This window comes from Phoca vitulina, unplaced genomic scaffold, assembly GCF_004348235.1.
Source record: "Phoca vitulina isolate PV1807 unplaced genomic scaffold, GSC_HSeal_1.0 scaffold29, whole genome shotgun sequence".
Lineage (NCBI taxonomy): Eukaryota > Metazoa > Chordata > Mammalia > Carnivora > Phocidae > Phoca > Phoca vitulina.
Genome location: NW_022589732.1, coordinates 14,387,560 through 14,404,828, shown reverse-complemented (window position 1 = coordinate 14,404,828; position 17,269 = coordinate 14,387,560). Strand labels below are relative to the sequence as shown.

The 17,269-nt window shown below is 51.4% G+C and overlaps 1 protein-coding gene across 15 annotated transcripts in view; it reads left to right on the top strand.

The window, feature by feature from the left end:
- Positions 1–10,369: 10,369 nt before the first annotated feature.
- CAMK2G (calcium/calmodulin dependent protein kinase II gamma) overlaps positions 10,370–17,269 on the top strand; it is a 54,638-nt gene continuing 47,738 nt past the window's right edge. For 5 of the 15 annotated variants that reach the window (XM_032423582.1, XM_032423577.1, XM_032423576.1 and 2 more), the window contains exons 1-2: positions 10,372–10,583; positions 11,939–12,033. In XM_032423582.1, the coding sequence (XP_032279473.1) occupies positions 10,519–10,583; positions 11,939–12,033 (160 nt within the window). In that variant the 5' untranslated portion in view covers positions 10,372–10,518. Of the gene's footprint in view, positions 10,584–11,938; positions 12,034–17,269 lie in introns of all 15 variants that reach the window. The other 10 variants (XM_032423575.1, XM_032423579.1, XM_032423573.1 and 7 more) reach the window with 3 other exon arrangements.

Below are 17,269 nucleotides of genomic sequence, written 5' to 3'. Positions count from 1 at the left end.
GTCCAGGCACAGTGGAATGAACAGCTGGGGCGTGGGGGATGTTTTATTCTCCCCTCTGTTCTCTGAGGATATCTCTCCCAGAGAAACCCTATCAGGATAGATTGAGGACTCATCCTGGAAGGCCCTGGCCTCCTTGTCCAGGAAGGAAGCCTCCCCAGACCACATCAGCCCAAGGGATCGACCCCAGCGATGAGTGTCTGCAGCTACCAATTTGTGCTTGTCAAACTGCTGCCTTGCATGGGTGTCTGTGTTTCCCCCTCTTTTTAATTATCTTATCTCCCTAACTGTTGCAACTTCATGTTCCAACATGAAGTCAATTTGTTGACTTCAAGCTTCTGGGTAAAAACGGATAATCTAAACATAACCTTCATTTGATAAAAACATTGATTGACAGATAATCTGAGAAAAGGGAACAAAGAAAAGAAGGAAGCAATGAAAAATCAGTGAGAAAACCAGCAGTCTGGGTCACACCCCCAAATCTGGGGACTCTCCTTTCCTTCCCAAGCAAAGTCCCCAGGCCACTTGGAAAAAGGAGAGAAGAAAAGCTATGGAGAGGTGACCTGGCACTTCCTTGCCCCCAGCACCCACCCCAACCCCAAACACCCTCAGATCTGCCAAGGGCCACTGGGAACCCTTCAACCTTGAGAGAGGAGGGGGCTCCACAGTGATTCTCCAAATGTAGACAAAGGTTCTTTTCTCTGCCTCTCACCTTTATTTATTTCATTTCTCTAAAGCAGGTAGATATCCCATGGGATAATCCACACCGAAATGAGACCCAAGGAGAACTAACCCTGGAACAGAAATTATGTTAGCAGCTTACCACACAATACAGTATTTTTAGGCTTGTTTGCGTACCTCCTTAGATCATAAGAGCTGGGAGGGCAGGAACAGAGTCTGTCTTGTTCACCAAGCTAGTCCCAGAGTCTAGCACGCTATGTGGTACACAGCTGGCGCTCAGTAGGGTGCTCCATGCATGTTTGTTGATTTGGCTAATTGAGGGGCATCTGGAGCCTGCCAGCATACTCCTGCTATCTAAGGGCCATCAGCCGCTTTTATTCTAGAGCTAACTCATTCCAGGTCCGGGAATCTGATGATCTATTGGGAGGAACTGGAGCCAGGTACACTGATAGGCTGTCTCTGGGGCCGTGGGCTCTGGGACAGACTTGGGGTTGGAAATGACTCTTGGGGTGGGGTCTGCTGAGTAAGCCACAGCCCTGATGTCTCTCTAAACCCGGGCCTACTGCGGCCTCTAGTGGACAAGCTGAATCACTGCCCTTTTGGGGGGGTGGAGGTCCAGCTCCCTCACCTCTTTGCCCCCAGGATCTTCAGGTTCTCCACCTGCGGGCCCAGGGTCAAGAGCATACACGATGGCACCACCAGCAAGATAATGAACCATATCATAACCATAGGTCAGACATGGAACAGACCAATCCATTAAAAAGCACCCATTATGTCCAGTACATAGTAGTCTAATAAAAGCATGAGGAGGGGGAAGAGGGAGATATGGGAATAGGCAAGGATTCTGCCCTGAAGAAACCTATGCTCTAACTGATAAGGCAAAACTAAAATTAAAATAAGCAAACAGCGAGCCTGTAATCACGTGCCAAACATTTCAAGAGCTGAGTTCAGAGGATTAGCTTAACTTCTCTGTGCCTCAGTTTTCTCATCTGTAAAACGGGGATATAAAATTTACCTTGCAGAGCTGTATGAAGATTATAATAAGATGATGAAGAGGGAATGTGGCATTATGTTTCTTGCTGTTACTCAAGTAATCTATGTTCATCATAAAAAAATTTAGAAAGCACACTTAAGGAAGAGGAAAAAGTTCACACTGATACCACAATCAGAGATAAGTACTATTAATCTAACGATGTACAGTCTTCATGTATTAAGCATGTCTGTAGAAGCAGGGACATTCTGGGAGTGGCATGAAATCACAAAACCAACTAGGATTACAGAGGATCTAGAAAGTTATACATGAGCATTCGTACTTAATTCTGAAGGAAACAGCATTTCAGCAAAGGCATGACCTACTGAAAGCAACATTATTTCCTGCAGATCTCTACATATATGTTCATCTTAGCAGAGGACCTTCCCTGATTATCCTATATTAAATACCTCTATCCACTTACCTCACTTTGATTTCCTTCACAGCATTTATCAACACCTGATGTATTCAATATTTATTTGCTCATAGTTTGTCCCTCTCACTAGCAGGTAGGCTTCCTGAGGGCAAGGACAGCATCTATTCTGTCCACTGCTCTACCCCCAGCACTGAGATAGTGCCTGAAAAAAGTAGGTGTTCAACCAATATTTCTAAAAAGAAAGCACAAGAAAGAAAAGTGAAGTATAAAATAGAGTTGGCAAAGGTAGGAGAGTTACTGCATAACTCTGGAGGGTGAGGTAAGACAAGTCTAAGGTGGTGGGAGGAAAATGCAGAAGGAATGGGCACAAAGACATTTAAAGAGGAAAATATGATGGTGTTGTTTCCTGATGACACACAGGATGGTAATAATAATAACTACCATTTATTTAGCATCAGGAAGTGAGCCATTAACATACAAATATTATCAGTAAGTTATTATAACAACCCTGTAGTGAACATTAAGACATCTTTATTTTACCAATGAGGAACATGAAGCTCAGGGAGTTCAAGTAACTTGCCCAAGGTCACACAACTAGGGAGTGGCAGAATTGAAACCCAGCTCTGTCCTTTAAGTGAGATAAGGGACGAGTCAAAGTTGACTTAGAGATTCTGAACGTAGGTTCATTGGCAGGAGAGTCATGTCACTGTCAGAGCCAAAGGAACTGGAAAAAAAAACTGGACAAAGCAAGAGAAGCAATTATAATAGTTAATATTTATTGAGCCCTTGATATGCAAGGCACTGTTTTAGTTTTCTCATGTACTAATCATGTACTCCTCATAAACCCCTATGAGGTGAGTGCTATTATTATCCCTATTTTATAGATGAGAAAACTGAGGCACAGAGAAGTCATAAAATGTGCAGACTCCCATAGTTAGTAAGAGGCCAGGAGTTGGCTTCATTGTTCTTAACCACCATGTTATACTGCCTCTCAATCCAATTAATTTGGATTTGGATCATGTTGAATTGGGGGGGATAGCAGGACATTCAAGTGGGACCATCTGGTAAGTAAGTAATCATCTCTAGCCAAGGTCTGGGATCTAAGAGCCTCTGAACCTGGTCTGGTCAGAAAGTTGGACGTTGGTCCTTCCCAAAGCCTACCCCTGCCCAGCCCAGAGCCAAATACTATTAACATCTGGCTGGTCCCCAGACTTATGTCCTTTTCCTCCCCTCCACCCTCCCCTCCAGCTCACCTGACCACCCAGTTTCCCATACACCTGCCAAGTCCTCAGTATCTCAGGGCCTGACTCACACTCTCTTCTCTACCAGCAATGACCCCTCACCTACAACTCCATCTGCCAACATCCTTCCCCTCCTTTCATCTCCTCCAGTTTTTCCAATTGTTCCAACATGATCTGCTTGCTCCCCCATTAAAAGTCCCATAGTACTTTGCTTTTACCCTCCGTGCATTTACTGAGTACCTACTATACCCCGGGCACTTGAGAGGATACCAGGACAAACATAAACAGACACAGACCCTACCCTCGTGAAGTCTGTAATCACACAAACACATGTAAGATTACACTTGGGATAAGTGCTTTGAAGAGGTGGTGGATGGAACTTTGGGAGGCTGTCATTCAGGGACCTGATCTGGTTGAGAGGCCAGGAAAATCTACTCTGAGAAAGTGACACCTGAACAGAGAACTGAGCTTAGGCAAGGGGACGGAAATGTGATTCAGGCAGCCATTTGTACTCTGGTACTAATCTTTTGTTGTATCATTGTTTTATTATCGTGCTTATCTTCTTTCCTCCAGTGAGTAAAGCTCCTTTAGGCAGGGCCTATTTCTGGCCCATCTTTTTATCCCCTATAAGAGTTAGGACTGAAGTTTACCCAGGGCAGTGAGACTGTTGTCTAAATGGACAGAGGGGACATTGGCTCTCTCTGCAGAACCCCTCAGCACAACACCCCCAGAGCCCCAGGAGCGCTAAGGGGTCACCCTGAGCCCACCTCCAGCACCCTCCTTTGTGGTAAACAAGGACCAGTGTCACTTCCAGCTTCAGGCCCATTTTTATGTCCGCCCTTGATGAAGGTATCTTCTGGCATTAAGCTGGGGTTTCAGGTGTCCTGCCTTTGAGGGCATGGAGGCAGCCTGTGACCCACAGTTTGGAAGGAGCACCAGGGGGGTTGTGCCAGGACAGTGGGGTTTACTGGGGCCTCCAGGTCCTGTCAGCTTACCGCCTCCCTCTTGCCTACTCTGTTGCTGCCACACAGGCCTTCTTGCCACCCTCAAATAAACAGGCCTTTGCTGCAGTTCCTTCCACCAGGAATGCTCTTGTCCTACACCTCCAAGGACTACCTTCTTATCGTCATTTAGGTCTCCCTTAAAAGTCCCTTTCCAAGGGCAGCCATGTCTGAGTACCTCAGTTAAAGGAATTCTCTCTTCCTCCCCACTCTGTCCCATTGCTTTATTTTATGTTCTCTGTAGAACTTACTCCAGGCGAAAAGGACCGCTTCCCAGGTTCATTGCCTGCTGCAATACAGACCCAATTCCAATGCAAGTTCCATGGGGGCAAGAACTTTGTCAAATTGTTCTCTTAGGTTTCCATGTGACTGAAACGGAGAGGTGATCAAAGAATTTAAGAAATGAATGACTGAGTGCCCTACTGAGTAAGTGCCTGGATTCAGGACGAGGATTCGATTGGGATAAATCCACCTTGGGTTTAAGATTCCAGTCTAGGTCCCAAGGCTGGTATGAGCACATCTGAATTGAATCCCCCATGCCATTTACTACTCCCCCACCTCAATACCCATTTCTATTCACTCCTCTTCAGTCACATCCTCCCCTACAACATGTTAGTTGTTTGCTCTTAGGCAAGCTACTTTCCTTTCCTTTTTTTTTTTTTTTTTAAGTAATCTGTACACCCAACGTGGTGCTCGAACTCACGACGATGAGATCAAGAGTCAGATGCTCTACCGACTGAGCCAGCCAGGTGCCCCAATTTTGCTTTTTCTAAACTCCAGTTTCCTTTTCTGTAAAATGGGGCTGATGGCTCCTACACACAGAGTGCGGTGGTGAGGGTTAAATGGAAAAGCGTAAGCTAGAGTACTTAGTGCCGCTGCCTTTCTTGTAGCAGGTGCTCCCTAAAGGTTAGCTACAACTGAGGTTTTGTTATCTTCACCACACCGCTCTCATTCACATTCCTCTTGCTCTCCAGCCTCTCTCTCTAGCACCCTGTGCGCCTCAGGTCTGCCCACCAGGGGGCCCCACATGCCTCTCTTCCTGCCCTGACCGTCCCCGCTGGTGCAGGCAGCCGGCCCCTTACCCCAGTATCTCCCTCCTTCTCTCCTGACAGTTTTGTCACCTCTTCTCAGGTGCTCCCTCTTCGTCCTAATATCTCCGTTTCATGCCTGCAGTACTCCATTCATTCTACAAATAATTATTGAGCACCTACTATACGCCAGGCTTTGTGCTACTTGTTAAGGATACAAGGAGAAAGATCAGGTACCCTCTGTCTTCAAGGAGTGCAGTCTCTCTAGGAGGATGGTGGAGGGGTGGAGAGGCAGAGAGACTGGACTCGGGGGTGGGAAGGCGGAAATCAGACTGCCCTTTGGAATCAGACCTCTAGCTATAAAATGGAAGAGTTTCTCCCCGCCAGTCCCTCAGCCCCTCCCTCCAAATACCACAGCTCCTCACATTATCTACTCCCACAACTCATCTGAAATTCTGAACTCAGCTCATCCCCAGCACCTCAGACCCTGTTCCAAACACTTCAGCTCTTCACACCAAAGTTTTCAGCCCTCGCCCTGAATGTCCTCAGCCTCACACTCCAAAATCTCATCCCCAATGCCCAATCCTTCAGAGCTCAATCCCTCACTTTAAATTCCTCAGCTCCTCTTTTAAGAAATACTGGTTAAATCTGTGGTTCCTAATCCTTTTTTCAGCTCTTAGACATGGCAGGGATGGGAAAACACTCCCGCTAAGGACAATGACTGTTGGGAGTAGTTACTGAGGATGGGCATATCAACTATTCCGTGCATGGTTGTGATCTGATGTGTTTTCCAGGGGAGAGAGGGGCACCCCTCACCAGACCCCCTAGTTTAGAAATTGTTTATTTAAATGTTTTCATTTAAATGTGTCTGCCTGGCTCCGTTGGAAGAGCATGCGACTCTTGATCTCAGGGTCATGAGTTTGAGCTTCACAATGGGTGTAGCAATTACTTAAACAAATAAAACTTCAGAAAGAAACTTAAGTGTTCTCATTTGTCCTTCTCACTCTTTCTTTTTTTTTTTTTTTTAAGATTGTATTTATTTATTTGAGAGAGAGAAAGAGATGCAGCACGGGCAGAGGGAGAGGGAGAAGCAGACTTCCCGCTGAGCAGAGAGCCTGACAAGGGGCTCGATCCCAGGACCCTGAAATCATGACCTGAGCCCAAGGCAGATGCTCAACCTACTGAGCCACCCAGGCGTCCCTTTCTCACTCTTTCTTATCCCCATTATCATATCCTGTCACTAGTTTCAAATACCTCATCACTAATAATTTGCTCAGAGTCCTTGGAGAGAGGCCATGACCTCATCACCACTAATTCTCCAAAACTAGCCAGAGAATCTTAGAGTTGGAGGGGATTTCAGAAGTCACTGGTCCAGGGAGTTTCAAACTTTTTTTTTTTTTTAAGATTTTATTTATTTGACAGAGCACAAGCAGAGGGAGAGAGAGGGAGAAGCAGGCTCCCTGCTGAGCAAGGAGCCCGATGTGGGACTCGATCCCAGGACCCTGGGATCATGAACCGGGCCGAAGGCAGCTGCTTAACCGACTGAGCCACCCAGGCGTCCCCTTTCTTTTTTTTTTTCCTTTTTTAAGATTTAAGTTTCAAACTTCTTTCGGGGACTTTTTTTAGCCAAGGATTCTTCTTCAACAAAATCTTAAGCAGAACCCCAATATATATGTTGAGCAGCTGCCGAGGCATGACCATGTAACCTGTAGGTTTCTGTGGAATATGGATCGAAAACCCCTTATGGGCACAAGACTAAATTGTCTCCAAATTTATTTTACAACATCCCCCAACAAGCAGATTAACTATTCTTTGTTTCCAAGAGCATCATCCCCCTTGCATTTGAACACCCCACTTTCAATTGCCCCATTTTCCTCAGGTCTGAAGAATAAGTACCTTTACACTCTAAAACTGCATTCCAAAATTAGGGAGGGAAGCTCCTCGCATTTAGGGGGGCAAGTCCCATGGTGTAATTTTTGGAGACTTCGAAGAGAAAGATCGGAAGAATGACAGAGGGTCCCACCCAGTGGAGCACCTCTGGTGATTACTGGGGCATCGGTTTCCTGTGTAATCCCCTGCTCCCCGTGCTGTGGGCAGGGCCTGAGTGCTGGTGCTGCCCAGGGGACTGGCTGCAACCAGAACAGTGCAGCTGGAGGACCCCAGGAGGTTGCCATAGATACTGATGCTCAGGGAGCTGGTGAACTCGTTATTATTTATATGTATCTTCCCTCTAATTGCTGTGGGGCAGCTGGAGGTTGTGTGGGTGCTACAGCAATGGGGATCAGGAGGGTGTGTACGAGGGTGTGTATTTGTGTGTGCACACAAAGGTGTCTACAGGCTCCAAATTGCCACTCTGGCCACGTCAGAGTCTGACCTGTTGACAGAAGTAGTGAGAGAGGGAGAAGCAAGGTAGACATAGAAAGGAAAAAGGATGGGGTGCCTGGGTGGCTCAGTCGGTTAAGCGTCTACCTTCAGCTCAGGTCATGATCCCAGGGTCCTGGGATCGAGCCGCATCAGGCTCCCTGCTGGGCAGGAAGCCTGCTTCTCTCTCCCCCACTCCCCCTGCTTGTGTTCCCTCTCTCGCTGTGTCTCTCTCTGTCAAATAAATAAATAAAATCTTAAAAAAAAAAAAAAAGAAAGGAAAAAGGAGAGATTGATTTGAGTTTTGTTTTCATTGTGACGTCTAATTTTCCACTTTATTTGGACCTTTCTCAAAATGAGAGGCAGTGCCCAGCACATAGTAGGGAGGCGATAAACATTTGTTGAAAGGCAGTTAGTCCCACTTACACAGCAGTGTGAGTCATCCCCCAGGCTTCCCCCCACTATTTTCCTCATCACTCTTCCTTTTACCCAGAGACTCCGTGCAAAGTGCTTTATATGGGTACCCTCCAAAACCCAGCATAGAACGCTCACCCTCAGTGGGGAAGATAGCCCCTCTCGCAGTGGGTACCTGGGAGCTGTAGTCCTGATTTTACATTTTTTCCTGGGATACCCCTCCTGGGGACTTCACAGCAGCCCTAGCTTGTTCTGATCTTCCATCTTCTTCAAGCCACCTTACATTAATGAATATCAAGCTTCAGCATGAGGAGGTCGGGAACCAAGTTGTCCTGAGGGCTCAGGAAGGGCACGTTGATGATTAATATGCAGCCCCTATTTCTGGAGTGCAGACTAGCCATCACTTCTGCCTTTAAGGTGGATGACAGGAACTCGGGACTCACTGTCATTCCCACGTATAATCTCATTGCCTTGCCCCACACTGGGACTCAGAACGGGGCTCTCACCCCAGTGCTTTGAGATAGGAAGTGGCCTTACTCCCCAGCGCCTACTTCCTGTTGCCCTGGGGAGGGGTGGGGCATGGTGTTCTGTCACCTCAGCCCTTTCCTCTGGTCCTTGCTGCCCTCCTCCCAGGCAATCTCTTTAAGCTTTTCTTCTCCCATTCCCTTAATCGCCCCCACTGGGCAGTCTGGTTTTCCCCAGCTCCCAGGGCTGTTGGGTGAGGAAAGTAAGGGAGCCTTCCTTGGGAGCTTTGCTCCACCCACCCCCTCAGGGAGGCAGCCTGGGAGGCTGGGACGCCTCTCAGCTGCCTTCTCGGTGAGCCAGCCTGCTGACAATGGAGGCCTGACTCCCAGTGGGTGTCCTGCTGTAATCCAGACTGAGCTGCAGCAGTTGGCCCAACCCTGTCCTGCCCAGTTGGGGCTGGCCCCTGACTTGGGGTACAGCTGCCTGGGCAGGGCAGGTTGGGAACCCGCCCAGCTTGTTTCTCCTCCACAGAGACAGTTGTGTGCCTCAGTTCTACTGTCCTCTGACAGTGGCTACAGAGGAAGGGATGGTAACTCCCCCTGCGGGGGCCCCAAGTAGTCCCTTCATTCCACAAATGTTTACTGAGGGACTGGGGCTAAGTATACAATGGTGAACAGAGGAGGCAGAGGCCCTGCCCTACTGGAGCCTACAACTTAGTGGGAAGGCAAATATTAAACAAATAATAATAGCTACCTCTGTTCTAATTAGGTACCTGGAGCTATTCAAAGTGCTTTAAGTGATTTCGCCCATTTAATACTCACAACCCTGTGAGGTAGATACTATTTTTCTTCTCAGTTCTCAGATAAACTATTGAAGCACAGAAAGATTGAGTGACTTGCCCAACATCACACAGCTGGTCAGTGAGTTGCCCAGAAATCCAAGCAGGCAGTCTGACATCAGAATTCACTCTTTAGACAACCACATTCTAGCTCTACTGCCTCTCATAGCAGTAAATTGAATATATCATGACAAAATGTGATGAGTGCTATAAAATAAAAATACAGGGTGCCCTGCAAGAAAAATGGGGATATTTTTTCTCCTTCCTTCCACTTGCTCTTCTAGCCCACAACCGCACAAAACCTTTCTAATCGTTCCCACTTCATCATCCCTTTCGTTCCTGGCCTGAGAGACAACATTCTTTTATCGCCAGGGTTGGAGTGCAGGAAGGCAGAGTTCCACCTGCATCCTTGGCCCTGGCCTGGTCTCCCTGAACAAACCATGCCTGAAGGGTTTTATCTAATAATGGCCCTGATGCTTACACAAGTCTAGACTGTCCGCTTCCAGAGGGAAGGCTGTTGAGAGAACTGGCTCTGCACAGGCTGGGGGCGCCTCCCGCGTGTGCAGTCTGACAGCGGACTTTTTGACCTTGGCCCTCTCTCCACATCGTGTGAGCCGGGGGCTAAGGACGACTAGAAAACTCGGTGGTCCAGACCCCAACACACTCGCAACACACACACATAGCACGCACATTCCGAGCCCTTGCAGGGTCCACCCTGGGACAAACCCACAGGTCGTGAGGCTTTCAGCTCCCTTCTGGTGGCCCGCGGCTGGGACCCCACCCCCGCCCCCTGCTACCCCGAGCGCGCGGCCCAGCGCGGGCGGCTCCCGGGGCGGGGCGGGGCCGACGGCAGAAGGCCCCTCCCCGGGGGCGGTCCGGGGGCCGGACGGGGGGGGCCGGCGGGGCTGGGGGCGGGGCAGGCGGGCGGGCGCGGGGGTGTCCCTCCCTCCCTCGCTCTCCCCGGTAAAGTCTCGCGGTGCTGCCGGGCTCAGCCCCGTCTCCTCCTCTTGCTCCCTCGGCCGGGCGGCGGTGACTGTGCACCGACGTCGGCGCGGGCTGCACCGCCGCGTCCGCCCGCCCGCCAGCATGGCCACCACAGCCACCTGCACCCGCTTCACCGACGACTATCAGCTCTTCGAGGAGCTCGGCAAGTACGACCCGCCCGCCTCCCGCCGCGGCCCCCCACCCTGTCCCCGCCGCCCGGGCGCTATGCGGCTCCTCGCCCCGCCCCCCCGGCCCTGCACCGGCCGCTGCAGCGCCCCCTCGGCCCGCCCCACCCCCAGCCTTTCCCGCCCGCCGTCTCCGGGGCCCCCTCGCCCCCAGCTCCGTACCCCGCAGCCCCCTCCGCGCCCTGCAGCAGCTGCCCGGGCTGCTGCACACCGCGCTGCCGCGGGGACTGCAGCCCCCGGACCGCTCCTGGGCGCCCTCCAGCCCCGCCCCTCCCTCACCCTTCAGGCGCCCCCCATTCTGACCCCGCCTGCTCGCCGTGCCCCCTCCTCACCCTGCTCGGGAGCTCACTCAGCACTCTGTCCCATGTCCCACGCTCCTGGCACTCTGGACCCTCCCCGGCCCTGCAGCTCCAACCCCGCTGCGGTGCCCGAGTGTGGGGGGATGTTTGGTGCCCGGCCCCGCCCCCCGCTAGGGATGCTTTCAGGATCCCAGCCCCGCTGCTGGGCAGTGCTGCAGCACCCCCTTGTCCCCTCCCCCTATCCCTGCAGTGGTCCCGGGAGCCGCGCGCCGCAGCCGCAGCATCCCCCTCCCCTCTGCACTGAGCTGGCCGCTGCAGCAGCCCCGGCCCCCCCACCCCCACCCGCGGCGCCGAGCCCGGCCACTGCAGCCCCCGCCCTGCCCGCCCCCCTAGACGTTTCCAGAGCTAGAGAGTGCGAGCTCCCATTTGGGGGGAAAGTAGTGGAAAAAATCATGGGGTAGGGGAGCTGTTGGTGTCTGAGACCTACAACTGGATCCTCTGTTTCCCTGCTGTCAGTTGAGCCAGGGATGCAGTGGGATGAAGCCGGTCGTGGGGGGTTTGAGCCTCACTTTCCTCACCTACCCCCATGATTGAGGGAGATCTCCCCCTCGGAGTCATACCGTCTTCCTAATCTCTCCTTCCCCTGCCCTCAACTATTTCTGCTGAGAGAAGGGCAGGGTCTCTGTCCCTTCTCCTGGTTCTCTTGGCCGGACTGCGGGGCTGTCCGGGAGATGCAGCAGGTGTGTGTTTTAAGCATTGCCCACCAGCTCTTGATGTACAGCCTGAGGTTGGGGCTGTTGCTTTGTCCAGCAAAGTAGATGTGGGGGGTGGGATGGGGTGGTCCTCCACCCACATCCGTTCCGTGTCATGCAGTGGCCACATCCTTCTGCCCCAGGTTAGAAGGTGATGGTCACTACGCTGGTGTGTATGATTTTGACTAAAGGGCTGGTGACGGGAGCATCGCTGTTCTCAGACCTGAAGCGTGTCTGTGTCACTGCTCTGCTCCGTGTCCCAGTTCTTTCCCCCTTCTCCCTCCAGGGGTGCTTTCTCTGTGGTCCGCAGGTGTGTGAAGAAAACCTCCACGCAAGAGTACGCAGCAAAAATCATCAACACCAAGAAGTTATCTGCCCGGGGTGAGTGTTCCCCCATCTTGGCCTCTCCCTAGGCTGCCTCCAAGGGCTATAGCTTCTGAAGATGCTCCAGGAATTGAGAGTTGTGTATTTTAGCCCCTGCAGAAGAATTGGAATTTCAGGGTTGGTTGACTTGGAAGCCAGGCAAGGAGTTGCATGGGGAACCAGAAGTGCTCAGGTAGAAAAGAATGAAAAAGATGTAAGACATGTAGGTAGCTACAGGGAGGAGTGGTACCTGAAGGCTCAAGGGAGTTTGGTTTTTAAGGGAGGCAGCGACATGGGGAGTGATGGGGGCATGGAACGGAGAGCTCTTAATTTGGAGTCTCTGTGTTGCGGGCAGTGGGCAGCCGCTCCAGGCCTGTCTTGGTCCCTGTGCCCCAGTGGTGACTTAGGATGGAAATGCAGTAAGTGAACAGCTCTGACAAATCCAGCCTCCCCCTGCCCACCAGGCGGCAGAACAGACTCCCAAGGGAAGGGAATCTGTAAACATCAGGGGAGGCTGCTGCTGGCGAGGGCTTCTCGGGAACAGATCCTGCCAGATGAACTTGATTGCTTTTTTGATCAAATTACAAAGTTGGTGGTGCAGCAGCAGATGCAGCCTGTCCTGGGTGGAGGGTGATGCCTCATGGTCTGGAAATCTCAGTGGCCTGGTCTGGGTGGGAGCAGCATTGCCTCCAGGTCCGAGGATTGTGAAGGCCCAGGCCTTGGAGCCTGATTTGTGAGATCCTCCCAAGTACCTGGGGCCAGGAGGGTGAGGCCCTGTCTTTGTCTTTCACACCTTGAACCTACACTCCCTGAACCTTGATTGGGTGCTTGCCAAACTCACCTCATCTGATAGGTATAGACCCAGCAGTGTGTGCAGTGCTCTGTGAACAGGTCTGGTGAGTACAGAGGTATGGGGATGGGTCGTCATTGAGGGCTGTGGGGTGCAGCAGGGGACAAAGGTTTTTGACTCAGAGAAAGGAGTTAGTATGGGGCAATAGGATGCCCATACATATATTAGGAGCCAGGACTGATGCCCTGGGGAAGGTGAGGGCTGTGGCTAATAGTGACCCAGGCGACGCCGGGGTGAGAGCTGTAGTTGATGTCCCTAAGCATCAGAGAAGCTATTAAATTCCACGGAGATGACAGTGGGCTCCTGTCATGTGTCCAGTTGTTCTGGGACCTATTTAGCAAGGCTGTGTCTGCCTCCTGGCTGGGAGGGCTTCTCTTCATCCCCACAAATAGGGCTTGTCTTTCTGTCTCCCTCCCAGCCTCCATCTTTTGCAGTTCCTCTACGTTGGCTATAAAGTTGACTTATTTGTTTGTTTTCTTTCTCTCTGGGTACCTTGAGTCGGAGGCGACGGTTGCCATAGAGATATGTGGGCAGTCAGATGCCCTCCTCCCCTGGGGTAGGGGGATGACACAGTGGGCTGGGCTCTTTGGCAGACATCCTGTGGCCAAGGGTGCAGGGCGCAGGCAGGGACGGCAGCTCAAGAGTGGATACCTCCCTGTGCCCACAGAGCAGAGCCCTGGTGCATCAGAAATGGGGCTGGTGTCTGGTGTCTCCAGTTAATGATGCAATGCTTCGTGTTCCTCATCTCACCAGTGTCCTCTGACCCAGGGGTGAGGGAGGGAGGGACGCTGGGAGCCACACTCTGAGATGTGAGGATTGCTGTCGTGGTGACTTTGTGGAGCTGCCTGCCTTCGGCTGTCATTCTCTCCTCCTTCCCTACCCACCTGAACTTCCCTGACCTGTGTCATCATGTCCTATTCCCTTCCTCACCTCCTTTAAACCTTGCCTTGTCTTTTCCAACTGACATCTTTCTTTCCCTGCCCAAATTGGATGAGGTTTGATTTCTCTTTGATTTTTTTTTTTTTTTTTTTGTCCCTCAAGGAAAGGATTCTTGTGTAAGATCATATGCTTCAGACATCAACTCCCCCTCTTTCGAGATGGTTATGCCAAGACTGGGGCTCTGTTGTGTGGCTTGCATACCAGGTTAACTTAGGGACAGAGGCTTGGTCCTGGCTGACGGGCAGATGCCAACAAGAGGGGTCAGGAGTCTGTCTGTGCCAGTATGGTTCGGAGGTGGGAGAGTGGGAGGGTGTTGTCTTGGAGATGGAAGGACCAAGCTGGGGGCTGTGCCGTAGGTGTGGGCCCAGGGGATGTGAGCTCCTGGGGAGTTGGGCCAGGGTGCCCACTAGGCTGGTGCCCACGGGGTTAGGGAGTGAAGGCCCGTGGCTGCCCTGCAGCCTCTCAGTTTACGCTGTATATTTTATAAAGGTGCAGCAGCTGGGGCTGGGTTTCACTCTTCGCTGTCTGTCTGTCTAGGGCTCCGCAGGTGTTGGATTTCTGTGTCCAGGAATGTGGTGGGCCCACCAGAGTCATCCATGAGGGTCTGAAGGGGCTTGCCCTGTTTGCTGAGTCTATCTGCCTGTGTTCTTTCTTGTTTGTGATTTTCCGTGCTGCGAATCAAAAGGAAAGAAAAGAGTATCAAGCTGCTTCTCCCGGGCATCTGCAGTGAAGTGCTCAGGAGGCATGGGGAGAGATCACCTGGTCTTACGGGGGGATTGCATCTGGGTGGGAATCCTTTTGCTCTGTTGTTTCTTGTCATTGCCTCAGAGGCCCACGTTCGTAGCTGTGTTACAAGGTAGGGAGTTCGTGTGGCTGTGCGTTGAGCACCGTCTTTGTCTGCAGGCCTGTCTACATAAAGTCACTGAAAGTCATATAACGTCACTCCCTCTGCTTGGAACAGTCATAGGTGTGGAGTTGGGGCTCTTAAGGGAGCCCGTGGTTCCAAGCTTAGCTCTCCACTAGGCTGAAGGAGGCATTTAAAATAGGCTTGGATGCAGGAGCTAGTGGGCCAGGTGATGGCAATGATAAGTCGTTATTTTAAGATTTAAGAGCACCCCCCCAAGGAGCCTGAGCCCTTATGTCTTTTTTTATTTTTAAATCTTCAGATTCCCTTCTTATCTTTATTCATATGCATATAGATTTTCACCTCGTGGAGCATAACATTTTATATCCTGCTCTCTTGCTTACATCCAAAGCGTTTCCCCATATTGCTATAGTTGAAGGGCAAATGGTCCTTTATTCTTCCGTAGTTTAGGATTTATCCTTGGAACAGTTGGCCTCATAAGGAACCTCTGTATTTGGCCCATTTATCTGGATTCCAATTGCTTTTACTACATGGACACTTGGCCTTACTAAGAGATGCTACCAGAAACAATATTTTGAAATCTGTTACAGCACTTGCTATTTATTTATTAATCTGTGTACCCCATGTGAAGAAGTTTCTATTGAGGCTAAATGTAAGCAAAAGCTTTCCTCTTCCTGAGGACCTGGGAGGTAAAGGGTAGGGACCAGATCTATTTCTTTACCTCTGTGTGGGCAGGGCCCAGCAAAGTGCCTGACACATACCTGGCCTGTACATGTCGAACGAATGGATTCAGAGGCTACATAACCAGTCGTGGTTGCTTCCTGGCTTTGGCTCTCAGGAAACTCAGAGCCGAGTTGTAGGAACCCTCGTACCCTGGTGCTGGCTTGGGTTCCCCCTTTCTGATCCATGGAGCCAGGCTGCAGGCCTGACACGGCTGTTGGAGAGGACACATGAGGTTAAAGACCTGTGCTTGGGGCATATATAGCAGGTGGGAGATGTAGGAACACAGTGTAGCTTATGATTCTTTCTTCCCTTATAGGGCAATGTTGGGACTTCCTCTCAGCAGCGATTTTCAATTTTAGTGTGCATAAGGATCACCTGAGTATGGTTAAAAAACACAGATTCCTGGGCTTTATCCACAGGAGGTCTGGCATTGGGCCCCAGAATCTATACTTTAAACAAGTATAGTGAATTTATGGGCCCTAGTGAATTCCATGCAGGTGGTCCCCCAGCCGCGGTTTAAGAAACGCCATCTAAAATCAGCAGACGCACCAGCGGTAGCTCTTGTCATGTTCTCTGAGATTTCCCAGACAAACCTTGGCAGCCTTCTCCAGGTGGCATCTCTGCTGGTATGTGGCCATCTGTACCCATGGGCTTTTCTGTGATTAGGGGCCTCCTCTGACCCCCCAGACTGGGGTGTCAGCCTGTGTCCAGGGCTGTGGCGGAGCTGAGTGCCTGAGGCTGTGGCACGTTGGCCACCAGAAGGGCAAAGGCTGTCCCTTTCTGGGTCCAGCTGGCCCTGGGGACTGAAATTAGATCCCCCTGGGTGGTGCCAGCTGTAAGTCCCCACCCCCTTAGTGTTGGCCTGAGTGGCCCCCATGACATTTGTGTACCCTGTGGTATCTCCAAGTAAGACTTTCCTGTTAAGGATCTGGGTGAAGCGAGGGGAGGCAGGGAGGGGAGGGTGAAGCAGCAGTGCAGGGCTGGGCCTGGGGGTGCGGGGGTGCGTGGGGGGGGAAGGAAGAGCGATCTATGCGGCGCTGGAACGCCGGGACTCTGCTACTTGAGGAAGCATTTAAGGAGGTCGTATACAAAACCGTGCTTTCCTCCTGAGGATAACAGGCCAGTCAGTTTCTGTTGACAGAGAAACGGGCATCCTGTATATAAATGACTGAGCTTCCACTGACTTGTTCCCCTAAGTGGATGAGAAAGCAGCCTGGAGGTCCCTTCTCTGTGCCAAAGGCTTATGCTGGGCCGGTCTTGTCATACAGTCACGCTGTGAGCTATGTGACTTAGTTCGTACAACACTGGCCCGTCACCCTGCCATCCCACCCACCTTCCCAGATTGACTTTGGGTCCTGGCCTCATGGGGTGGGGATGGAGTTTGGAAGGTGGCCCCATCCTTGCTCTCTCCCTGCTGCTTGCCCTGGTCTCTTGTCAGAAGCTGTGCTCCAAGCTTCAGGGCTATCCTGAAACCCTAGAGGTGAGTGGCTGACCCCATTCTCTGCTGAGGCTAGAGACAGGCAAGGGGAGGAGTGGGTATGACAGGCTCCTGCCCCCAGCTCTGTGCTTGCTCTCTGGACAGCCTTGGCAGGCCGACAGGGGCCTGATCCCATGGGTGCCAAAAGGGTGATGACAGGAAGGGATGGGCACTTTGCACCTCTTGAGTGCCTCTTGGCAGAGGCCTTTTGTCATCTGCCCATGGCCAGAAAGATCTGCCCCAGGGCCAGTGGGGAAACCAAGGCACAAAAGGTTGGTTGGTTTATTTTTGAGCTGTAGGTATGCCAGTGATTTTGCCAGTGCTCAGACCCCAGCATCCTCAAGCAGTATGGTCTTCACCTACCCCATGGCTCCTCCCTTGAAAACACAGATTCTGGGCA